We start from the raw sequence: 25,932 nt of genomic DNA, 5'->3' as shown, positions 1-25,932 counted from the left end.
GGGAACGGAGGACACGGGTGGTGACGGCGGGGCATGTGGGCTTGTCAGAACACTCTAATTGTGTTTGAAAATGTCAATAACAAGGAAGGGTTGTTTTGTTTTGTTTTTAACAAAAATCCTGCTGTAGCCAATATAAGCAGCAAGCACTGCGGTCCTCACCTGTCCTACATCGGCCATGGCAGCCCCTCGCGGGCAGTGCTCACCTCAGGCCTCACTAAGCTTTGGGCACATGGTTTCTCCAGCAGCAGCTACCAGCGGGGATGCCAAGCCCGGACTCAGCTCAGAAGCAATGGAGGTGGCAGTGCTGGGGCGTGGGCTGTGGACTCACTCACCTGGACGCTCTGTTTCTGTACAGGTCGCACGGGGCAGGCGGTTGCAGTTCGAGCCAAGGCCTTTGGATTCAGCGTCATATTTTATGACCCCTACTTGCAGGATGGGATCGAGCGGTCCCTGGGCGTGCAGAGGGTCTACACCCTGCAGGATTTGCTGTATCAGAGCGACTGCGTCTCCTTGCACTGCAATCTCAACGAACATAACCACCACCTCATCAATGACTTTACCATAAAGCAGGTAATTTGAAAATAGATGCCATGGAAGCTTCTGTCGAAAGGTGGTAGCACTTGCTTGTGGGCACAAGAGGGACACAGAGGGCAATGGAGATGGTTTCTGGATACACTGTTGAGCAGGGAAGAGGCCCTGCAACAAACCAGTGACAAGCCAGGTGAAGCCCCTTCCTCGGGCTGAGCCAGGCTAAGCAGAGAAGGACAGGCGCTAGCCAGGACCCAGCTTCCAAAGCTTCCCAGAACCTTTCAAGAGGCCAGCAGCTCAGCGCAGTCCAGCCTTTCCACCGTGTTGCTTCCTCTCAGGATCAGCAGCAACGGCCCTGGCTTCCAGCCATCACCAGAACTTCCCACTCCCTTCCCTCAAACTGCAGCACACACATTAAACCACCAGACCAACAAAACTAGCTTGCAGCTTGCTTCTTTAAACCTTGGTACGAGTCTTCCACCATGCCAGTGTGCTTGTAACCGGCTTTTCTTTCCTTCCACAGATGAGGCAGGGAGCATTCCTTGTGAACGCAGCCCGTGGTGGCCTGGTGGATGAGAAAGCCTTAGCACAAGCCCTCAAGGAGGGCAGGATACGAGGGGCAGCCCTCGACGTGCATGAGTCAGAGCCCTTCAGGTGCGTGTTGCCCCTGCCGCCTACCAGGAGCCCACAGGGCCCAACTCCACACCTGACCCCCACACTTTGAACTCGAGGCCCTTTTCCCAAACAGGTCCCTGGGCAGGAAACTCCAGAGATGACATTTACAGTCTCTGTTCTTCTAAGGATTGTGCTGTATTCTAATTGTAAAAGGGCTGGAAGTTTCCCAGAGGTCATCAGGGAAAGGAGAGGCAGAAAATTGGTGGGGGTGTAGTGGTGGTTCTGGTCTTTAGACAGACAGGCATCATCTCTGCCCTGGATTAGAGCAGGACAAGCCTTCAATAGAATTGGGCTTTTTGATCTACCAATCTTACACAACTTGGATAATTACATTCAAAAATTCCCAGCCTTCATGAAATACCATCACGGATGTTCCTGTATCCACACTATCTATGTAGCTACTTTTCTTCATTACCAAGAGCTCCCTCGTGCTGAGGAGGGCAGGGAGCGTATGCGACGTTTCCCGCTTACTCTGTTTCTTCTACATTTTTCTAGCTTTGCTCAGGGTCCATTGAAAGATGCCCCGAATCTCATCTGCACTCCTCACACTGCCTGGTACAGTGAGCAGGCGTCACTGGAGATGAGGGAGGCAGCTGCCACCGAGATCCGCCGAGCCATCACAGGTGAGCCCCTCCGTGCCTCTGGCCTGCCAAGGGCAGCGTCAGCTCCACAGTACAGCTGGCTCCCGTCCTGCTGGCTGCAGGCGGCTCTCGACAGGTAGAATTCACTTTTAGCATCAAATTTATATGAGTTGGGCCCTGTTTATTTATGTAAGCCATGAACTAAACTTCAGAGAGGGAACCATTCCCTTTAGTCCCAGACATTATAAACTCGGGGGTGGGGGGCAGACAGAGGCTGAAGGTCAGTGTTGAAGAGCTCAAGCACTTGGGCCTTTGGATGTTCTACATTTTTACAAATGCTTATTTCCCCACATAAGCAGCTACAGGTGTAATGTTGAACTTACTCTGATTTGTAAAAATAATATGATTAATTTTAATCATCTTACCCTAGGTCGCATCCCAGAAAGCTTAAGAAATTGTGTGAACAAGGAATTCTTTGTCACATCAGCGCCTTGGTCAGTAATAGACCAGCAAGCAATTCATCCTGAGCTCAATGGTGCCACATACAGGTGAGAAGAGGAACTGACTTTGTCTCAGCCTGTGAGCACCACACCCCGGGCCCAGGGAGAGAAGCCCAAACTTGGCGGAAGCTTACCTCCCACAGATGCTAAATCAGGGTCAGAACAATCGGCCTTCTCAGCAGGAACTGTGTACACTGCCCCCATTTCTTCCAATGCCTAATTTCATGGAACAAACAGAAGCTCCTATTTTAAAAGGGGGTGTGTTCGGTCAGATGTCATTGACCACAGGCGCTAGGAACTGCCTTTCATTCTAAGGCCATCTTAAAACCAAAAGGCTTCCCAGCCATGTGTGGTGGCGCACACCTGTAATCTCAGCTGCTAGGGAGGCTGAAGTGGGGAGAGGTGCTTGAACCTGGGAGGTGGAGACTGCAGTGAGCCGAGATCACCCACTGCACTTCAGCCTAGGACACAGAGTGAGACAACGCCGCTACACCCCCGACCCCACCCACCACCAAAAAAAAAAGGGCTTCTCAAAGAGAAACGTATACATAGACATAGATAAGATGTTCAAGTGCAAAGGCCTGTGAGCAAGTTCATTTTCCAATTTGAATCTTATGTCCGCAGAAGGCATTCTGGTACAGTCAACTCAGGATAATGACCTTGTCCACATACTAAGAATGATGCTTGTAGTTTGGGTCAGCTAAGAAACTGGAGCCATGTTTGGGAACGCAGAGTGGGGGAAAGACAGGAGCCCTCACAGGGAGAAGTGGTTTCTTTTGTGGTATTTTCCATGCACAAATCGGTTTTCTCCCACTCCCCCTCCCATTATTGCTGGCTTCCCAGGAAAATCAGTAGCCCCCTCATGCATAAATGAATGAAGTTGCAGCCTTGAAAAATTTTTGCATACTCTAAACCAGGGTTTCTAGCTCTTGGCAATAGGTACATTGGGGCCAGATCATTCTCTTCATTCTCTCGTGGGAGGCCTGGCCTGTCCTGTGCATTGTAGGACGTTTATCAGCATCCCTGGCCTCTACCCATGGGATGCCAGTAGCACCTCCCACTCCCACTCACGATGATTGAAAATGTCTCCAGCCACATCCCCTGCTGTAGCCATAGTGACGACCAGGGTGCATTTAGTTTGTGTAATGAAGGCTCTGACACTCTTGAAGAAGCTATGCTGGTGCTTGCAGGTCACGTGGCTGTCTTCACATTTTATCCAGTCCCGTCCTTTTGGCCCTCAAAAGTATTTTGAGCCCATCACAGCACCATATTCTCCTGTTGGGTGGAGTTGGGGGCCCACCTCTTCATGTCTTCATTGTTATTTATCCTTCACGTAAGCCAGGGCTCTTAGGCCCCCTAGAACAGTATGGGTGCACTGAGGAAGGGACTGGAAGGGACCCTAATGATCAGAGTCCTTCTGAAGGTCTTGGTGACAGGATGGCAGGCCAGGAGCTAGGGGTGGGGTGGCTACCATAGTGAGATGCCTCCTCCTTTACCTGGATGGATGATAAGTCTGTGTGAATACACTGAGTCCCACTTTGCCCGAGCGAATGCAATGTGTCCTCACACAGCACTTCATGCTTGCAATATAAAACCAGCCCCAGCCTGGGCGTTCCGAGGAAGGCGGGCCCCCAGCCAACAGCCAGCAAGCATCCGCTTCCCATCTCACACCATGGGAGTATATAGCCAACCAGCCTAGAAAGCTTAGTGAGTTCTGGCTGCCATAATTGAGTAGTATAGACTGGGTGGCTTGTAAAGAAATGCCTTGCTCACAGTTCTGGAGGCTGGAAGTCTTGAGATGAGGCTGCCAGCATGGTCAGGTTCTGGTGACGGCCAGGCAGCAGACCGTCAACTTCTTCCCGCATCCTCATATGGCAGAGAGGGCCAGAGCACTAACTAGACTCCCTTCTGTAAGGGCACTAATCCCATTCATGACCCAGTCATTTCCTCACCCAGTCACTTCCCAAGGGCTCTACCTCTTAAGGTCATCACCTTCGAGGTGTGGGATTTGAATTGGAATTAGGGAGATGGAGGGAGACAAACATTGAGTCCCTAGGAGTCCATTGTACTCTGTTGGGAAATCATTTTATCAGTCAGAAGTAATTGGTGAACAGTTGGGAGTCCATTTTGTACAAAGTGTGTTTTTTGAACAGTATAATATATCCACATTCATAAATAGTATGGGCTAATATCTTCTTGTTATCTAAAAGCTACAAAATTAGTGGCCCCGTGTTTGGATTGGACTAGTTTTGTTTTTATGAATTAGTTGCCAGTGCTTTATATAAAAATTGAGACTTCTCCTTGCTTTGGGGACAGGGAAGATAAACTGTCCCATAAAAATTGTTAGCCAGGGCCGGGTGCAGTGGCTCACGCCTGTAATCCCAGCACTTTGGGAGGCTGAGGCGGGCGGATCACGAGGTCAGGAGATTGAGACCAATCCTGGCCAACATAGTGAAACCCCGTCTCTACTAAAAATATAAAAATTAGCCGGGGTGGTAGCGCACACCTGTAGTCCCAGCTACTCAGGAGGCTGAGGCAGGAGAATCACTTTAACCCAGGAGGCAGAGGTTGCAGTGGGCTGAGATTGCTCGCGCCACTGCACTCCAGCCTGGCGACAGAGCAAGACTCCGTCTCAAAAAAAAAAAAAGGCCATTAGCCAGGCGTGGTGTCTCTCGCCTGTACTCCCAGGACTCTGGGAGGCCTATGGTGGGGGAATTACTTGAGCTCAAGAGTTTGAGACCTGCCTGGGCAGTCTGGCAAAACCCCATCTCTACAAAAAAAAATACAAAAACTAGCCAGGCGTGGTGGCTCATGCCTGTGGTCGCCACTACTTGGGTGTCTGAGGTGGGATCACTTGAGCCCAGAAGGTCGGTCAAGGTGAGCCGTGTTCATGTCACTGGGCTCCTGTCTCTTGTGAAAAGGCCAGAAGTAGAAGAGCCAAGAGCTTGGCAACTCTGCCCTGAACTTACAAGGCCTTATTTCTGCGTGTTCCTTAGATATCCGCCAGGCATCGTGGGTGTGGCTCCAGGAGGACTTCCTGCAGCCATGGAAGGGATCATCCCTGGAGGCATCCCAGTGACTCACAACCTCCCGACAGTGGCACATCCTTCCCAAGCGCCCTCTCCCAACCAGCCCACAAAACACGGGGACAATCGAGAGCACCCCAACGAGCAATAGCAGAGAATGCCGGAAGGTAATCACTCAGATACACTTGGGACCAAGAGACAGTGAAAAATAGATGAACTAAGAGAAAAAGAATCGGATGGTCTTTGTAACTGATTCTGGACATATGCATCATTGATGTTGCGGTGTTAAAACTACAAGAGCTAGAAAACTGAAGATGTCGTCTGCTTATGGAAGCGCTGAAAGACTAGGATGTGATTTATTAACGACCAACTTCTGTTATTGTGTGTTAAGTTTTTCATCTGTGCATCAAATCACAAAAAGAATAAATAGAGCTTTTTCCTTTATCAGTCCCTTGGGCACAGCAGGTCCTGAACACCCTGCTCTACAATGTTGCATCAAGAGTTCAAACAACAAAATAAAAAATATTAAGAGGAAATCCCCATCCTGTGACTTGAGTCCCTTAAGTCTACAGGGGCTGGTGACCTCTTTTTGCTAATAGGAAAATCACATTACTACAAAATGGGGAGAAAACTGTTTGCCTGTGGTAGACACCTGCACGCGTAGGATTGAAGACAGTACAGGCTGCTGTACAGAGAAGCGTCTCTCACATCTGAACTGCATACTGAGCGGGCAAGTTGGTTGTAAGTTCAGTAAAACCCTCTGATGATGCAAAAAAAAAAAAAAAGTATTAAGTTTCACAAGCTGTTTGTACTCAAATATATTTTCTCAGTTTCAGATCCTCTGCTATTTTATTGAGTGGAAAGTCTTGAGCTAAAAGGGTTCAAGAAGAATAATGTTGCATTTCCTTATGTCTCAGGAAACACTTTTTATGGTAACTTGTCAGATTGTCTATGAACAAACCCACTTTTTTAGACATTGATAAAGTCTTCTTTTCTTCACGTGATATTTTATACAAGAACACTTCAGATGTATTAGATGTGACTGATTTTAACAAATCCTATTAGATTTGTATCAACTAGTTACATGTTCTATTCATAGTCTTTTGTGAATCATTGCCTTTTTGTTTAAAAAGATGGCCTATTTTGAGCCTTTGTATAGGTACATTCCTGTTTTTGTGACAAAAAAAAAAACTTTAAAATTGTCCCAAACAGAAAAATAATGGCTATCAGAAGTATGTTTTGTTTTAGTGTGAGTTACCGTTACTGTATTTGTTTATTGTAAAGGTGGACATTTAGCGTTCAGTGCAGTTTTCAATAAAAAGTAATTAAAATTTGTTAAGTTCTGAAATTCAAGTACATCTCACTAATGTAAAAGTTCTCTACTTGAGATGTTTAAGGCAACTGCATTGTCAATTAGCCAATTTCCAACTCTTGTTACTACAGGATTCTATCTGCCTATTCCATAACCAGACTCAAGACCGCTGACAATTACCTCATGTGATAACAAAATTTAACTGAAAAATCAAAACCTCACACAAGTCCATCATTACCAAGTCATGCCATCCTTAAGATGTAATGGTAGCTTAGTGCTAAGTCAATTCAAAAAAAACAAAACAAAGTTGCTCAACTGTTTAGAGTTCTGACTTTAATTTACCCCAAAGCAAAATGACCTGGACCTGGTTCAAGGGAGAGAGGTGAACCTTGAAACTGTTTTGTTTTGCCAATAACCTAACAAACAAAATGATATTTACAAAGAAGTGTTGCAAAATAGTCCCATGAGTTAAGAACTTGATTTAATGGATCTTCTTTTTAAATAGAATTAAACCTTTATACTAAGTATTTGCAAGTGTCAATTAAGTCCAACAATTCCAGGTATCAAACTCCCTCTGAGCTCTTCCTTATACTTCCCTTCCCATTAAAACAAAACAAAAACATCATGGTGTCTTAAAGCCTCTGGCTTGCCTGGCCTTGTCTGCCCACTCATTTTAAGGTGGTGGCCGCATCCCAACTCTACCATGAAAGTGTCCATTAACACAAGCCCACATGCAGAGAAATGGCGCTCATAGTTACCTATTACCCCAGGGAACAAAAAGGTAGTTGAACGTCTTCATAACCACTCATCAAAGAGGCAGTGAAATATGCGTGAAAAGGAGGCCAAGCGCACACAGAATATCTTACCTTCACATATGTGAAGAAGTCTGGGACACGATGAACCTAAGAGTCAAAAACATAAAAAGGCAGGTCTGAATCCATGGTCCACCTGGGTTTTAATTAGATCTTGGTTGCCCAAACAAAAATTTATATATATATATAAATTTGACTCTAAGGAAGAACAAGTCAAAACAAAATGCCACGCTCTGTTTGCTCTAGAAAAAGAACCCTCAAGTCCACAGAGTGAAGGTATGACTTACTTACTATCAAGAGTCAATCATTTATGTCTGTCACCTAGCCACGTATAATCCTTGAAAAAGGACTAAGAATATAGTCCTTGGGACAATAATTATGGCTGTTTAGTAGTTCAAGAGCATAATACAGCATTGATTTACCAAAAATTTTGGCCTTTAACAGCCAGTCTATGAAAACCATTTAGAGCCCCATTCCTGTCCGTAGCCTAGGAAATGGAACCATCTTTAATTCTTTCCCACAGGGAAGAATGCTGCACCTATCACACTATGTGGTCAGGGTCACTGATAATAAATAAATAAATAGAGCGCTCAGGGGAAACAACACCAGACCACAACACACAGTAGAAGCTAAGTACTGAGCGTGTACTCTCTGGACAACGCTGGCTGCAATGCAGACTGCAATGGCTACATGCTTTTCCCTCTAACAAAAATTCTCTTTGGCTTTTTCAATTGGGAGGGCAGATTTTGCTTAATAGGCAACTAGAACAGGATCTCTGCCCACTAAAAAATTATCCCTATACATAGAGAAAAGTTACTACAGATGCTAAGTAGTCAGAATGCTAACATTTTCTACAAACTTGATTAATTATTGGCCAAAATGAAAGCAAACAGCCAATTTTTGACAACATATTCACCACTTGAAACAGCAGCATTTACACTGTATCAAAGATTCATTTCTGCAGAATCGTACTACAAGCATCATTTTACAAGCATCATTTTTTCCTGCAAGATTTAGCATGCAGCAAAAATGATCTTTTCATCCTGGGAACACCTTTTTACTGAGTGTTCGGGGGAAAGAACTAAAGACATGACAGTTTGTGGGTATTTTTCTATTTTTAGTATTCTGGCAGCAAATTTGAGGTTGTACATATTTCATTATCAACTAAACAAAACAAGAAGCAAGCAAATACTTTAAGGTTTTCACAGCCTTTCTCATCACAGGGAAGGAAAAAAAATACTGTGTGTGTGTGTGCGTGTGCGCGTGCGTGTGTGTGTGTGTGTCGTCTTTCCAAATTCCTGGCCACATCAATAGTCTAGAAAGTGCTTATCAGGACACCAAATATTTCTTGTGTTCCTGAGATAGGTCTGAAATTTTTACCCAGTATTGAATGTATACCTGAAGTGGTCAAATAATATTTCTTATAAAAAAGTTTTTCTACCTAAGATTATAGTTTTAACTTTAAATAAGAATGGCCACAATTAACCAACATGCAAAAATTCTCAGACTAAACACTGAGAAATTCTTCATACAATGCATTTGCCACCTTATTGCATTTTTAAAATCTTTATTCTGTAGTGAATTGGTATTCCCAATCTGCCTAAGCAAAGGCATGCCCTTCTAACAAGATTTGCTTAGAGCAGAGGTGACAGAAGGGAGAATCCGAAGGCCCTCTGGCGTGGCATCTGGGAGCAGCACATTGTTGATGGAGTCCAAGTGAGCACGTTTCACACAATTCATTTAGTGACAAGTGGGCTTGCTCCCTTTTCATCCAGGAAAAAAACTACTCACAGACCACTGCCCAGAATCTGGAATAAGAACCCTCATTTTAAGGTATTCTTCCCAACAAATAAATATCTAACTATCGAAAGGGGGCATATCAGAAAACTTAAAGACACAATAATCAAAACCAAAACCCTCTTCAAAACAAGTAAGCAATGTCTATATTTAGTTCACTCTAAAACATTCTTAGCTTTTCTTGCAGTTTGTTCCTAAAAGATTTGATTGGGCACAATAGGAACGAAATTATTAATAAAATAAAAGCTTATTTTTATGTTTTGCTGTGGATAATCTGTACAAAACGTTTCCAGATCTGAGACTTAGATGGATCTTTTAAGGTGAAAGTAGAATGCCAGGTTCTACTGAAATAATATCTGAAAGGAACAAAGAGCCATTTGCCATGTGCTTTTTCTAAGTGCCCATGCTGGAAAACATTTTCTCAATAATATGAAGATGCTGGTACAACTTTTCCTATTAAACAATTTCTTACACAACCACATGCGTTACATTTATAGACAGATTTACAATTTGAAAGGAAAAAAGTTCTGTCTTAATAAAATTAGTTTTTTTTTTTTTACAAACTGTAGTCCAACTAAAGTTCTCTGTCCCCTCACGCAGCAGAGGCATTATCTCCATAAGGTGTGTGTGGTCCAGGAAAACACTTCCCCGAGCAGATCCTGCCAGATTTGGTTCATTCCATGATGTCGACTCTGCTTGGAGCACCACACTAACTTTAGGGTCATTACAGATCTGATGCCTTGGTCTTCTCCTGTTTGATTTTTTTTTTTTCATTCATCTTCATCATCCTCATCTTCCTCTCCATCAGACAGCGATGTACACGGCCGGATCTGTCGGTAGCGGTCAAGCCATTTTTCTACCATCTGAGTGACCAGGGGGTGATTTCGCCGCCGAGAGCTCTTCTGCATGGCAACCAGAACTCCCCCCTCCGTCACACAGCAGTCCAGCCACTCCCTGAGCAGTTTTTCTTGCTGTTCCTCATTACCTAGCTTTTGGAGGAATACGAAGACAAAGGGAAAATCACACAACAGATCAGAGACTTGGTAGGAATGTGACATGGAAACCTACAGCTGGTATGCTAACTCATGAAAAGGCCAAAGCAATCAACTTTTCACATGGTTTTGACCTCTTGGAAGTTTTGTGATTAAAGTCCAGTTTGCTCTGGTTAAATTTAAAAAGACATCAATGGGAAATTTCTCAGAAAAAAACTAAAGAGCAGAGCACACTAGAGGGTAATTTGTTAGATAACATAACAAAAAACAAATGTCCTAATAAACTGATCCTGGCAAGCCACAGCTTCAAACACATGACAAGGTAAGTTTACTTAGTCAATTATGTACAAGCTGAAATTATACAAGTTACGGTCTATGAACTTTTTCTCTTCATGTTGTGATTATAAATGTTTTATAATTACTAGTATATTAAATAAAAGACCAATACTTTTATAAGAATACTGGCTTTCTGAAAGAGCGTTGTTTTTGTACCTTCTCACCACCTCCCCTGTCTGGTCTACACCACCCTTTCACTCCCCTTCATCTACAATACCTGGTGTTCCTGCTCCTGCCATGCACCAGACCCCAAATGTTCCTCTTCTGGGTAAACTGGCCATTGGCTTACCACATTATCCAGAGTAAAACCCAAAGCTTTAAAAAGCCTTCAATGAACTCCACCCCATCCCTATCCTCTCTGACCTCTTCTCCCTTCCTCCTTCCCCCTGCCGCCTACCCTCTCTCTTTCCCTGTTGCTTCCCCTCTTAAACCACACTGGCCTTGCAATTCTTGGAACTCTGCTTTCAGATAAAAACTCACACTTCTCATTCCCTAAAATGCCATATTTAAATCACAAACCTCATCTTTTTCTTCTTAAAACCCATCACCACCTTAAGTTCCTTGATGTGTCCCCATACAGCAATTTTGAAAAGGTAAATTTCAAAGTATAGCTGGTATCTTCAGCAATTACTACAATCACATTCAGAAATTAAGTGATAGTGCAGATAAAACCACACCTGAAAGGCACTTCAGGCTGTTTCTGGTACAAGGTCACTACTAGAAATAGTTCATAGGAGAAACACGCTGCTTACCTCCTGAGCAGAAAGGAAGTGCACATGGAGTAGCTTCCTTTCACTGTCAACCAGAGGCAAAAATGTGATGGTGACATCATCATCGGTATTGAGATTAGCACCAGCACCTCGGTTGCCATAGCCATCATTTTCCATGGCAACCAAAGCAGAGAAGTGGCCCCTCGTATACCCCAGAGCAATCGGACTTTTCCAACAAAAACTCTGTTCCCACAACAAAGGCAGATAAACACCTGGAAAGAGAGGGAAGAATATCCCAACAGTCACAGGAAGAAAGAGCCACTCCCTCACTGCCCTTGTTCACATTCCCCTGTCCACTGCTCCTTCCTGACATCTGAGCCATTCCGTTCAAAGAAACTTGTAAATTGCTCCTGAAGAATGGCTTACCTTGAAACCGAGTATATCCTAAAGTTTCTCCCCGGAAACTCTTGTAATATTTTACTCCATAAACTATAATTGGTCGTCTAAGAATATGTGCCAGTACAAAAATGTGCGTCTGCTCCAAGCTTGCTCCAGGCTGTACAAAACAGAACAAAAACTTAAAACATTTATTACCACTCCTGGAAAACTGATGTGTAAAAAACAATACTACCTCCCCTTCAGTATACTATCGCAGTTGGTTTTTAAGAAAGAAAAAATTGTCAAAGCAGCATCTGATTCCTCAAATAATAAATCCATTAAAACTGTAAAAGAAATCTACAAAGGCTACATGCAAATATCATTTACCATCCAAACTCACAAATTATATAGATGTGCATACAGATTTTGAAATATCCCTCACTACCCAACCTCACTACTAACTCTCCAACCTCAGGAACCAGAGATTCAGAGAGCTAAGGATGCTTTCTTATCACATTCTTGTTAAGTTACTGTGAAAGCACTACCTACAACAAAGTCCTGAAATAAAAAAGTGAGCCTGCTTCATGCAAATGTAAATGGCAGTATCACCTAACTCGTGAATACTAATATTAAATGGGTCCATCATCGAGCTACAATGCATGGTGTGAGATGCATGTCTCATGTAAATCAACCACTATGAATCCTGCCCAAATTGCCCAAAGATCGGGTACCTCCTTCTCTAAGTTCAAATGAACCATGGTGCTTTCTGGAAAAAAAAAGGAGTAGTTGTATATATATTTGTACTTTACAGTTTGGTATACTGAAGTGCTTCACAAAATAAAGCATGAAACCAAGAGTCTAAGGGACAACCCTACACAGTTCTGTGTCACAAGCAGCCTTCATTAATAAAAAGACGTTAGCAAACTTGGAAAAATTCATTCCCACATTAATCAGAAATCATTCCTATTGATGGTAATTAGTTCAGAGTAAGCTAAACTACGCTTTTCCTTGGCCTACATGACACAGGTATTGCCTCACCACAGGGAGCATTATGAAGATTGACAACTGGTTCCTCAGGGCCTGACAGATGAGTAACAGCAATCCTACACCAGTTCAGTAATCTTAAGTGTCCCCAGAGACAGAACAGAGCTCACCTGGATAGGTACCATAGGCATCAAGCCTATGCTGCAGGAATGGAGAGCAATCCCAAGACTATCTAGTGTATGTAACCGTCATAGCACAGCTTTCACTTTTTAATCATTCGATATAAAAACACATATTACTCTTCCTGTTCTGCAGTGAGGACTTGCTATGGTCATCTATACTTGCTTTGCTATTTATTTGATACATAGCAGTCATCACTAGAACCCAAGTGGACTGATATCAAGTCAAGCATTCTTTTCTTTGACCACATTGCCCCCAACATGGTTTGCTCAAATCAATCCATTTAGACTACATGCTTACTTTTCTCACAGAAGCAACAAGACTTGGAGCATCCTCACCTGACTAGCAAGGGAGAGTATAAATGCCCAGTCTTCTTGCCACTGTTCTTCTCTCAAGGAAAAATGTAAACCAAAGCTCTGAGAATACCATGATTCCCAATCTTTCCAGCGTGTGTAAAACCTAAAAAAGCAGGATAGTAAAAAAATAAATAAATAAATAAGTCTTCTATAAATAAAACATTTAAAGTTCTGATCATTTTTATTTAATGCAGTCTTTAAGCAGTTTGTGAAACAATTAATAATTTTATTTTGCCTGGTTGGTAATGTATTTTTCACATGAAAAATGCCTCCCTCTTCCACTAGCAGATACCCTGTAACATCCTTTAACATCTTTAGCCAGAATTCGATTTACCAACAACCAAATTTTCAAACTTCAAACGCTAATGATGAGACTGGTTATTTTCCACTGTCTACAATTAGTTTACAAAAAAAAAAAAGAAAGTCATCTGAAATGTATACGAAGACACTACATTTCTCTATCAATGTGTAGTACACCACCTACTTGATCACTTATATAAACAACAGATGGGAAATATTCCACGTGTTCATAGTATCAAGATCATCTCCCTGAGATTTCTTTCCATAAATAATTTCTCTCTGATGATCACCTAATAATTCAAAAGCAACCAAAAAGAAACCCACTGCAATGACAGAAAACATTCCTTCTTTATGCTTAACACTGAATTACTAAAAACAACATCGATTGTCTATCAAATATAAAAATTCAGAAATAATTATGCTCAAAATTATGGTTCACTGTCTTACAAAAACAAGCCAACTAAGACCTCTAAAATGCAGACAGACATTGAATCTGTTTATAACATCACATTTATCTTCCATACATCTGAATTCTAGGTAAAAGAAACAAACGACAAATCTGTTCCTGTTGTTAAAAAGTTTCAGCATATTAAAGTTAAACGTGAACACGTGTGGTAGCTCACACCTGTAATTCTAGCACTTTGGGAAGCTGAAGGAGGATTGCCTGAGGTCCAGAATTCAAAACAACCTGGCCAACATAGTGAGACCCCGGCTATACTGGGGGGGAAAAAAAGTTAAATGGGTGGTGTCACAAGTAACTTTACAGTAATTTAATGAAGGGCTCATTAGAAAGTAAATATATTTTCTAAAGAAATTAAAATATAATGTTCCAGAGGTTTAACTCAAGTTTAAAACATTTTTCATACTCCAGGTAACTGAGGATGTTTAATCATAATTCCAAATGTTTTAAAATTAAAATATGTATATGCTTCTTTTATAATCGCTAAGATACACAGAAATGTGTCTTGAAAATTTTGGCAACAGTGATGAAATACATTGTTTTGAAAAGTTCAAGGAGAAACATCAAACAGAGAAATTGTCAATACTGAAAGTTATATGCAGTTAGGAATTTCTTGGTGCCTAAAATCACTTTATAAATAAGACAGCTAAGTCAGCCAGAAATTCAATGGTGATTGCACTCAAAACTCTTCAAAGACCACTGAAGAAGGGAGTTCAATAAAATATACTTTAAAACTAAACATGTTAAAATGCTCATCCTCACCACCCCAAGACCTAAACTCTGAAACTACCAGAGTCTCCATAAGAACAGACAAGCAAACCAAATCCAGCAATATATGACCAAATGGTACAGGAATACCAGTTTGGTTTAACATTCAATCCATGTTCATGGATTGGAAGGCTCAATATTGTCAAGCTGACAATACCACCATTACCCCAATCAAATCTGCAGATTCAATGCAATCCCAATCATAATCCCAGCTGTCTTTTTTACAAAAATTGATAAGCTGTATCCTAAAATGTATATGGAAATCCAAAGGACTCAAAATAGTCAAAACAATGTTGAAAAAGAAATACAAAGTCAAATGACTTACACTCCTGATTTCAAAATGTATTACAAAGATATGATCATCCAGACAGTCTGGTACTGACATAAGGATAGCCCAATGGAAAAATAAATCAATAGAAAAATATTAAGAGTCCAGAAACAAACACTTACTTTTATGGTCAACTAATTTTCGACAAAATCGCCAAGGCAATAGAATGTAGAAAGGGTTTTTTTCAATTAAAGGTACTGAAACAACTGGGTAACCACATGCAAAAAGGTAAATTTAGGACACCTCACACTTTAAACAAAAATGACCTCAAAATTTAAAACAAAACTGACCTAAATGTAACAGTTAAAACTATAAAATTCTTCTATGAAAACACAGGAGTAAATCTTTGTGACCTTGGGCTAGACAAAAATCTCTTCAGATACAACAGCAAAAGCATGAGCAATAACAGAAAAACATTGATAAACTGAACTTGATCAAATTAAAGACTCGTGATTTCAAAAGACACTGCTAATGAAGTGAAAAGACAAGCCACAGAATAGAAAAAAATATCTGCAAAGCAGATATCCAATAAGGGACCTGATACAAACAACATCTGCAAATCAATATTAAGACAATCCATTTAAAAATGAGCAAAAGACGTGGAAAGATATTAAACCAAAGAAGCTATAGGAATGAGCAATAAGCACATGAAAAGATGCTCAGTATCATCACTTAAATAGGGAAATGCAAATCAAAATCACAAGGAGCCCATATGCCTGCAATCCCAGCTAATTGGGAGGCTGAGGCTAGAAGATCACCTGAGCCCAGGACTTCAAGACCTAGAACATTTTTCGTTGCTATCAGCAACGTATGAAGATTCCAATTTCCTCAAATTCTCAACAACACTTATTGTTTGTCTTTTTGGTTATGGCCGTTTCTGTGCATGTGAAGTAGTATCTGTGCATTGTGTTTTTCTTTGTTTTCAGACAGGGTCTCATTATGTTGCCCAGGCTGGTCTTGGACTCCTGAGCTCAAGCAATCCTCCAGCCTCAGCTTCCCAAAGCGCTGGAATTATAGGCCTGAGCCACCAGGCCCGGCCGATAATTCTTCATAACAAAAACAGTCACTTTAGGAGGCCGAGGTGGGAGTCTGAGACCAGCCTGGGCAACATAGCGAAACCCCGTCCCTACAAAAAAATACCAAAAAAAAAAAAAAAAAATTAGCTGAGAATGGTGGCATGTGCCTGAAGTCCCAGCTACTTGGGAGGCTGAGGTGGGAGAACTGCTTGAGCCCACAAGGTATAGGTTGCAGTGAGCCAAGATCGCACCACTGCACTCCAGTCCAGGCAACAGAGCAAGACCCCGTCTCCAAAAAGAAAAAAAGGAATAATTCTAAAAGACTTACACTGATTTTTTCCCCCAATTTACATTAAACGCCTCCACCTGCCCCTTGGGAAATTGGGTTGGCATGTCACTGCAAGGCGAGTACAATATATTCAGACTTGAGAACCTGAGTCAGCTAAAATCACGGGTATCCAAGAGAACAGCACAGCTAGCTACAAACACAAATAGCCTATCTTGAAGTGATGGGTGGAGGGGTTCAAATAAAAGAAAATTGCTTTCTCAGTTCTTACTATCTATCTTACATGACTTAAGAAAACACCTCATTCCGGCTGATTTCAATTAAGTGCAAAAGGCACCTCAGCAAAGAGCATCTTAAAAAGGAGACAAGCTACATGCTGGCTCCTCCTCTCCTGGCCTAGAAAACCCACAGCTTTTCACTCTACTCTCTACTGGCCACATAACAGACCCAGTGGACAAACCTAATGCAACTCAACACAAGAACTATGTAAGGGTTATTCCTTAAGGCTAGTATATCTGATCTCCCGAATCCATGGCAACAACACTTACTATCTAACCACTAATTTTCATCCCAACCCACCCCGCAATACTGTAAGGATGTCTGTGTGATCACTGTAATCAATGCAGCTTCCTATGCCTGAACTGTAAACCATCGGGCAAAGCTCCCCAGTGGCAGGGACTGGAGAAGGTGATGCCAAACCATGCTGTTCTGGGACACCTGTCCATATGCCAGCCCTAGGTGCTCACTCCTGAAGCATCCTTTAAGAGTCAGGACTATGGACGAAAAGTTCTGCTGCAACAACTCTTGCCAGTGGCTGTAAACAAACAGCCTAGTTCCTTCTCACCCTAGTAGCCACTCCCTATCTAGCCTATTTACTACATCAGACTGTTTTTCTCCCCCCAACCAACCTTTTTTTTTTTTTTTTTTTTTTCTTAGCAGGGTCTCACTCTGTCACCTAGGCTGGAGTGCAGTGGCATGATCTTGGCTCAGTGCAGCCTCAACCTTCCAGGCTCAAACGATCCTTCCACCTCAGCCTCCCAGGTAGCTGGAACTACAGGCACACACTACCACGCCTGGCTAAATTTTGTATTTTTTGGTAGAGACAGGGTTTCACTATGTTGCCAAGGCTCGTCTTGAACTCCTAGGCTCAAGAGATCTGCCCACAATCTCCCTATCTCTATGCTAGACTTCTGGGACCTCAAATGACTTGCAACCATCTGAGAATTCCAGTCCCAATACAAACATTAGTGACAACTCACTCGTAAGATCATCCATAGCCAGCGGTGAGGAACAGGTGGGCATAAACCCAAAGCAATTCTTACTCACCACAGATGTCTTTTTTTTTTAAAAAAAAAAAAAAAAAAAAAAAGGCCAGTTGCAGTAGCTCATGCCTGTAATCTCAGCACTTTGGGAGGCTGAGGCAGAAGAAACGCTTGAGTCCGGGAGTTCAAGACTAGCCTGGGCAATACAGTGAGGACCTCATCTCTACAGAAAAATTTTAAAATTAGCCACGTGTGGTGGCACACTCCTATAGTCCCAGCTACTCATAGGAGGCTGAGGTGGGAGGATCACCTGAGCCCAAGGAAGTGAAGGATGCAGTGAGCCAACATCGTGCCCCTGCACTCCAGTCTGGGTGACAGAGCAAGACCCCTTCTCGAAAAACAAACAACAACAAAAACCCTCACCACTAAAAAAAAGACACCACTTCTAAAATCCACAATGTACTTTTGGCCTGTCAACAGATCAGGAAATTACCACCAAAGAAAAGGCCAGGCGTGGTGGCTCACGCCTGTAATCCTAGCACTTTGGGAGGTCGAGGTGGGCGGACTGCCTGAGCTCAGGAGTTCGAGACCAGCCTGGGCAACATGGTGAAACCCCATCTCTACTGAAAATACAAAAAATTAGCCAGGTATGGTGGCGCCACCTGTAATCCCAGCTACTTGAGAGGCTGAGGTACAAGAATTGCTTGAACCCAGGAGGCAGAGGTTGCAGTGAGCCGAGATCGTGCCACTGCACTCCAGCCTGGGCGACAGAGTAAGACTCTGCCTCCAAAAAAAAAAAAAAAAAGGAAATTACCACCAAAGAAAAGATTACTGGCTGCCTTTTTAGAGAGGACCTGCAAAGTGGTAGATTTACCACAGTTCAAACCTGGCTTTCCATCTTACAGGGCAGAGTCACACTAACCAAAACTACAAGGCAGACCTGTAAAACCACAATGCCAAGAACCCACTGTCTTAGGAACCAAACCAGGCTCATCCTCTTGACACAGACAGGCCCATAGCAGTGGTCAAGAAAATCAGCAGTAGGAAGCTAAGAAAATCAGCAACAGGAAGCTGCTTGGTGACCACGGGATCTGATCAAGAGGGCCAGACAGGCAGAGCACTGACCAGCATCAGGCTTACCTAGCCCGATGAACCTACTTCATACTACCAGACAGCCATCTCCACTAAGAGGCACAAAAAAGCCCTCTCTCCAGGACAATTACTAATTGACTAAAACTACCTGAGTGACACATTCACTCTTTAGCTTTATTATACATCCAATCAGGTCATCCAGGAAGTTATTTTATTTCTCTAATGTGCCCACAAATTGTTACTCTATTATGTTATGCTTCCCCCTCCGCTCCCCGCAAGACAGTCTCACTCTGTCACCCAGGCTGGAGTGCTGTGGCGTGATCTTGGCTCACTGCAACCTCCTCTTCCTCCTGGATTTAAGCAATTCTCGTGCCTCAGCTTCCCGAATAGCTGGGATTACAGGCATGCACCACCACACCTAGCTAATTTTTGTATTTTTAGTAGAGACAGCGTTTCAACAAGTTGGCCAGGCTGGTCTTGAACTCCTGGCCTCAAATGATCTGCCTGCCTCAGCCTCCCAAAGCAATGGGATTGCAGGCATGAGCCACAAACCCCAGCCATACTGCGTTATGCTTTGATCTACAATTTAGCTCTCAAGAAAGTAATTTATAGGCCGGGCACGGTGGCTCATGCCTGTAATAACTAAATGAGATAATGTTCAAAGAACCAAGAAAATACCACATAAGTCAAATAAATATAAAGACTGAACTATTCATTCACAAAAACAATTATTTTTCCAGTGACTGCATGCTGTTAAAAAATATATATATAAAGAACACTTTGATACAATTGAAGAAATGTGATTATGAACTGTTAGATAACAGAATCAATGTTGAATTACTTAGATGTAGGAATGGGGATGTGGGTGAGTAGAATATTCTTATTCTGGAAAGATGTATGTTGATACTTTGAAGGGCAAAGCATCATGATGTCTACAACGAATTGACCCACGAGTCTTTCTGTATGCAGACATGGAGCAGGTGTGACAAAATGTTAACAACTGCTCAACTGAATGAAGAAAATACCAGGATCTATTGCACTGAATTTTTTTTTAAATTATTCCATTGGTTTGAAAATTTGCAAAATAAAAAATGTGATCTTAAGACTCCCTCAGGAAGGAAAAAAACTTGTAACACAATGTCAAGATAACCTCTTAGGTGAACACAAACATTCAATAAGGCTGGGTGCAGCAGCTCAGGCCTGTCATCCAAGCACTTTGGGAGCCTCAGGCTGGCGGATCGCTTGAGATCAGGATTATCAAAGCCACCCTGGGAAAGATGGCAAAACCCCATCTCTACCAAAAATACATAAAACAGCCGGGCATGAGGATGAGCACCTGTAGTTCTAGCTACTCAGGAGGCTGAGGTGGAAGGATGGCTTGAGCCCAGGAGGTGGAGGATGCAGTGAGCCAAGACTGCACCACTGCACTCCAGCACAGCAATTGAGCCAGACCCTGCTTCCATCGACGGATCAATCAATCAATCTATCAATCAATCCCTAAAAAGATGAGCAATGGCCTTATCAATATTTAAGGCTACTATATATAACTTGAAATGCTGCATTTGAAATGTTCAAATATACTGCCTCTGTCTTATAGAAACAAATGCTTGCATTTTAAAGCTTCAAATGTTTCTATTTTAAAATTTAGCAAAAAAAATGTATAAAAACCATTGATTCTTGCTTTTATCTCGTTTCTTGGCAGAAAAACAAAAACAGAAACCATGGACATGTTCAAAGTATTTTAATGTCCAAAATGAACTGTTTTTCCTCCAGTTTCCATAGAAAATATAACTGACATAAAAAGTATCCCACCACCACAAGGAAATAATCCAGCAAATGCACTCCTGGGTTGAAATAGGGCAGAATGCCAGCTCACCAATGTGAACAGTCATGCAGGCTGTCATGCAGGGCTTTCCGAAGCACCGAGTCCTTGTCATAGATGCCCCAGGTAGCTTGTAGTACTGAATCAAGTAGGCAGTCTCCTGCAGTCCGGTTCCAAAGTGCATACAGTCGACTGTCCAAACGTGTAGCCAATTCCAAGGACCAGTTGATAATTGGAGATTCTTCTTCTAATTCTGTACGATGGATTTAAACACATGTTCATTTCCATACCTATGTCATTAGAGAATATTCATGGGGAGAAGAACCTATTTTCTAGATGTAAAATAGTTTATATGTAATTTACCAATAAACACCTAAATAAAATTGACCAATTGAAATATAAACTTTTGAGTACTTGAAACATCTTCTGTCTCTAGAATAATTTAATCAACTTTTAAATTCTTTACAGTTTTTCTAAAAAGTGTTTAATATAGAAATATATACATTCTGGAACAGGAAGCAGCAGAGAACCAAGGTTTTAAAATTTTTCTATCTTTATTTGTTCACTCTATAACAGTGAACCATACAATATAACACTGAACTTCAGGACTTTACATCTTTAATTTAAAATAAAAATAAAGCAAGTTCACTACACACCAAACTACACCATGCCTTACTAAACAAAACTTACTTGATCAGATGAAAGGTAAATTATACTCATTAATTCCATGCTTACCTTTTTGAACATCTCTATCAAGCACCTCATCAAATAATTTTTCTTGGACTGTTGGGGGCAAATCTTCAATATCTACAAAGAAAAAGCAAGCTTAAAAGATCTTTTGTTTCATAACTTAACTTATACTTAATTACACTTATTAATTACCTACTAGTAACTTTCTCTAAAATAACTCCCTTTCCATTGAAGGTTATCAGATAGCTTTTTCTTAATATGTAAGTATAACATGTGTGATATAAAATATTTCTTTTCTGGGCCGGGTGCAACGGCTCACACCTATAATTCCAGCACTTTGGGAGGCTGAGGCCAGCAGACTGCTTAAACTCAGGATTCTGAGCCCAGCCTGGGCAACACGGCAAAACCCTGTCTCTATACAAAAAATATACAAAAATTAATCAGACAACACAGCAGACACCTGTAGTCCCAGCTACTCAGGAGGCTATGGTGAAAGAACTGTTTGAGCCTGGGGAGGCCAAGGCTGCAATTAGCCGTGATCTTGCCACCGCACTCCAGCCTAGGCAATAGAGTAAGACCCTGTCTCAAAAAATAAAAATAAAAAATAAATTTTTAAAAATGTTCATTCTGGGGTAAGCTTAAATACACAGAACAAGTGCATTTCAAATGAAACTTCCTCCAATTTCAGAAAACTTAATTACTATCTCCTACAATTTGTAAAAATCCGTTTGTCTGAACATAAAAATTAAAAACACTGAGATCTAGCCCGAGTAATACTGCGAGACTCCATCTCTACAAAAAAATTAAAAATTAGCCAGGGGTGGGTGGCATGTGCCTATAGTCCTAGCTACTCAGGAGACCATGGCAGGAGGATCCCTTGAGCCCAGAAGCTGAAGGCTGCTACGTAAGCTATGATGATGCCCACTGCACTCTAGCCTGGGCAACAGAGCAAGACCCCGTTTCAATTTAAAAAAAAAAAAAAAAAAAAAAAACAGCAACAAAACAAACATCTCAGAATCTCAGATGAAAGATTTTAGAAAATTTTGGTGTTTGGTGTATTTATTCAATGCCAACTGACAAAAAGCATTCTGGAGGATGTTTTCAACTGTCAATGAATTGAAAAATGAAAAGTTGCTTCACCAACATGTAGAAATAAATAAAATGAGTAAAAAAGGAATGACATATTCAAGAAAATGCAGTGTGTTCAATTCAAATAACCTGACTCTACCCATCAAAAGCTCATGTTCTAATCCCATCTCTTAATACCAGGTAACCAATATAGCTATCTAATTTCAAAATAACACACAAGCATGAAAAGGGAAAATTTTTCAAAGGAGATTTTTTTAAAGGATATTCTAAAATAAAACCGAAGAGAAAAATAAAAGAGTAAAACAGATTTTTAAAAAATAATCTGAGGTCCACAAAGAAATCCGTTACTATTAACTGCTGTCTTCCTCTCAGATAGCTACTAACAAGTAGCCCTCCGTATGCTCACTTCCAGCATATATGACAGTCAAGTAATTTAAGATGCACATATAGTAGCTATGTTATGTGCTAACAGAAACATTTTTCACCTACATACACAAATGTAATGAAAAAGTCTTTTTACATTAGATTTTGGAGTTACCTGCTGGCAATGTAAATGTTACAAGGTCAGTCAGAAAATAGCAAGCAAAATCCCCCTTTCTCTGATGAAGAGAGGCAGCTATCTCTCTCCGGATTTGTTCTGTCAGTTCAGGACACACCATTGCTGGAATACACTTTGCTGCTTGTTGAGACACCTTAAATACAAAAGAAACTTTCCTCTCATCTCATGTATCATAAATGGAAGCAGAAAACAACAGTATTTAAAAGAAATCAGCAAAATTTCCCAATAACTCAAGGTTTTCTTTAATCTTAAAATACACTGGGTATTATTTCCTTACCAATGAAAGTATATACCAGTATAACTTTTCAGAAACAGTCATAAAAATGTTTTATCCTCTGATTCAGTAATTCTACTTAAGAATTTATCACAAGGAAATACTCAAAGATGCACATAAAAATGTATGGAAAAGGGTGTTGTTCATGGACACATCACAGGAAGAGGAGGGAGGACAGAAAACCTAAGTAGACTAACCATCGTGCACAAATAAAAACATTCTTTAGAAGTAGAGAATCACAGCTGATAAAGGGAAAACTGCAAACACTCTTCTCCCACAAGTTTCAAGTACCCTAACTTGGACTTTAAAAAGCACGGTATTTAAAGGGTTAGTTCCCACTGACCTCAAGCCCTTTCTTCCTCTCCATTTGTTACCACTCTTGAGTTTTTAAAAAAGCATTTGGCATCTCCAAGTTTAAACACAGACTGCCAACCTCTGAAGCTCAGCCTGACAGGAGTGAGATGGGAGCACTACTGCACAGGCCTCTAAGCAAGAAAACAACAAACCAAGGAAGGCTAGAACTTTCTTTTGTTATTTTTTTATTCTTTTTAAAATGCTAAATAGCAACAAATGTTGCAAAGATTTAATTTAACCTCACATTTCAGTCATATCTAGTTTGTGGAGCTAAATAAAAATACATACACAGAATTCTAAAATCATAGTTGAGCATCTGCAAGTAACAAACAGAATTCAAGGCCAGGCACAATGGCTCACGCCTGTGATCCCACCAACTCTGGGAGGCCGAGGCGGGTGGACTGCTTCGGCTCAGCAGTTCGAGACCAGCCTGGCCAACATGATGAAACCCTGTCTCTACTAAAAATACTACTACAAAAATTAGCTGTAGTCTCAGCTACTTGGAAGGCTGAGGCATAAGAATCGCTTGAACCCGGGAGGAAGAAGTTGAAATGAGCTGAGATCGCGCCACTGCACTCCAGCCTGGGCGACAGAAGAGACTCTGCCAAAAAAACAAAAACAAAAACAAAAAAAAACCCAAAGAGAATACCGTGGGAACCCAGAGTGAGTCTATTCCCTGATGTCACCAACCTGGACAACTATCCCAAAGGTAGCCTTCCAGCCACAGTGGGGTGTGACGCAACACGTCTTCCAGCCCCTTCTTCTTCTTCTTCTCAAAGAGTAAGGTTTAATGATAATGTTATCTACATCATATATGCAGAAAACTGCCATTGCTATCAAAGAAATAATATTTCAAAAACCCCGCATAGCCAGCATAGTCACCTGACTCCCTATCCTGAAACTGCAGCCTGGTGCAGTGGCTCACACCTGTAATCCCAGCACTGTGTGAGGCCAAGGCAGGAGGATCATTTGAGCTCAGGAATTCAAGACCAGCCTGGGCAACATAATGAAACTCTGCCTCTACAAAAAAACCCAAAATATTAGATAGGCATTAGTGGCATGCACCAGTAGTCCCAGCTACTGGGGAGGCTGAAAGGTGCGAGGATCACTTGAGCCAGGGAGGTCAAGGCTGCAGCAAGCCATGATCACACCCCTGGGCAACAGCTTGTCTCAAAAGAAAAGAAAAAAATTAAAAATTAAAAAACTCCTACATGGAAATTCAGTTCAACTAGACTTTATTGGCCAAGATTACCATTAACCATGAAAATTCTCACTACATCTTAACTCCATGAGCCCAACCATTAGTCAACACTCAAACATGGAAAACCAAATATTAAATATTTTCAGAATATAATTGACTATTTCTCAAGTAACATAGTTAAAATGGCTCCCCCGAAGTAAATTCAAAAATAGCTTATTCCCATCAGCTAGCTCTCAGGCCCTTTCCAAAAACCTGGAAAACCTTTCCAAAAACCACCTGGACCGGACCCTGACTACCATAAACATTCTGAAAGAAACTAAGCCCCCAAACAACCGCTTCCACCACCATCCTTAAGCAGGATGTGCCCCTGAAGCCTGCCACTCACCTTCTCACCTCCTTCAACCTTATGGTTCTCAACCATCTCCATAGGCTGGGAGTTCTTAACTTAGGGTCCATGATCTTGGGAATGGTCCATGTACTTTAATGGGAATTTGGTTTTAATTCAAGTTAAATCAATTATTCCCAACTTTTTACCTATATTAAAATGTATTTTCTTATATATCACAAATTTAGTTTAGTATTTTGGTAGCTATTATTTCAATACAACTGATTTCCTTTGTAATCTCATTTACTTCTTATTTTATGTATTTAAAAACAGTATTCTGGGAAGGAGTCCGTAAGTTTCATGAGACTACCAACAGGGTCCATGACACAGAAACCGATGAAAATTCCTGCCCCACATACATATCCCCAACTCTAATGTTCTCCTGTTCTCATTCCAAAAGAACTTGGCTGAGCATTCTCTGCAACACACCCCCTTAGTCTAGACTTAGTCCAGACTCCCCCACTTCCAGTCTCCCTACTGGCCCCTTTAATTCTGTCCTTTGGAGTATTTACTCCATGGAGACTGAATCCATGACCAATTTTGCTCTTTGCCTGGAACAAATCCCCTCCACCTCTCCCACGCTGTTCCAGGGTTGTTCCACACGTCCCACAGAATACAGCAAAAGTAATGGTATGTTGCTTCCTAAATCCATTTATAAAAGACACTGCAGGTTTCAAAGACACTGGACCACTCTCTTGCACTCTGTGCCTCTCTTGGATCACTTGTCGAGGGTAAAACCAGCTGCTGTGTCATGAGCCTCCCTGTAGACAGGCCTGCATGGCACAGAATTGAAGCCTCCTGCCAAAAGCCACCTGAGTGGGCTTAGGAACAGACACTCTAGCCCCAGCTGAGTCTTTTGACAACTACAGCCCTGGACCA

The 25,932-nt window shown here is 41.7% G+C and overlaps 2 protein-coding genes across 28 annotated transcripts in view; one reads left to right on the top strand and one right to left on the bottom strand.

Annotated features, from left to right (window-relative positions):
• Positions 1 to 6,658, top strand: part of CTBP2 (C-terminal binding protein 2) — a 173,530-nt gene extending 166,872 nt beyond the window's left edge. For all 23 annotated transcript variants that reach the window (XM_024253338.3, XM_063727803.1, XM_054523025.2 and 20 more), the window contains 5 exons: positions 356 to 570; positions 1,052 to 1,182; positions 1,699 to 1,826; positions 2,215 to 2,332; positions 5,281 to 6,658. In XM_024253338.3, the coding sequence (XP_024109106.1) occupies positions 356 to 570; positions 1,052 to 1,182; positions 1,699 to 1,826; positions 2,215 to 2,332; positions 5,281 to 5,461 (773 nt within the window). In that variant the 3' untranslated portion in view covers positions 5,462 to 6,658. The remainder of the gene's footprint in view (positions 1 to 355; positions 571 to 1,051; positions 1,183 to 1,698; positions 1,827 to 2,214; positions 2,333 to 5,280) is intronic.
• Positions 6,659 to 8,981: 2,323 nt separating this feature from the next.
• Positions 8,982 to 25,932, bottom strand: part of ZRANB1 (zinc finger RANBP2-type containing 1) — a 67,451-nt gene continuing 50,500 nt past the window's right edge. For 3 of the 5 annotated variants that reach the window (XM_063727800.1, XM_054523018.2, XM_054523017.2), the window contains 7 exons: positions 22,819 to 22,972; positions 21,237 to 21,308; positions 20,556 to 20,754; positions 13,150 to 13,270; positions 11,696 to 11,825; positions 11,312 to 11,541; positions 8,982 to 10,220 (listed from right to left, as the gene is read on the bottom strand). In XM_063727800.1, the coding sequence (XP_063583870.1) occupies positions 10,002 to 10,220; positions 11,312 to 11,541; positions 11,696 to 11,825; positions 13,150 to 13,270; positions 20,556 to 20,754; positions 21,237 to 21,308; positions 22,819 to 22,972 (1,125 nt within the window). In that variant the 3' untranslated portion in view covers positions 8,982 to 10,001. The remainder of the gene's footprint in view (positions 10,221 to 11,311; positions 11,542 to 11,695; positions 11,826 to 13,149; positions 13,271 to 20,555; positions 20,755 to 21,236; positions 21,309 to 22,818; positions 22,973 to 25,932) is intronic. The other 2 variants (XM_002821251.5, XM_009245896.4) reach the window with 1 other exon arrangement.

Source organism: Pongo abelii, chromosome 8 (genome assembly GCF_028885655.2).
Source record: "Pongo abelii isolate AG06213 chromosome 8, NHGRI_mPonAbe1-v2.0_pri, whole genome shotgun sequence".
NCBI lineage: Eukaryota > Metazoa > Chordata > Mammalia > Primates > Hominidae > Pongo > Pongo abelii.
The sequence above is the reverse complement of the archived record's forward strand: the minus strand, read 5'-3'. Positions and strand labels throughout refer to the sequence as shown.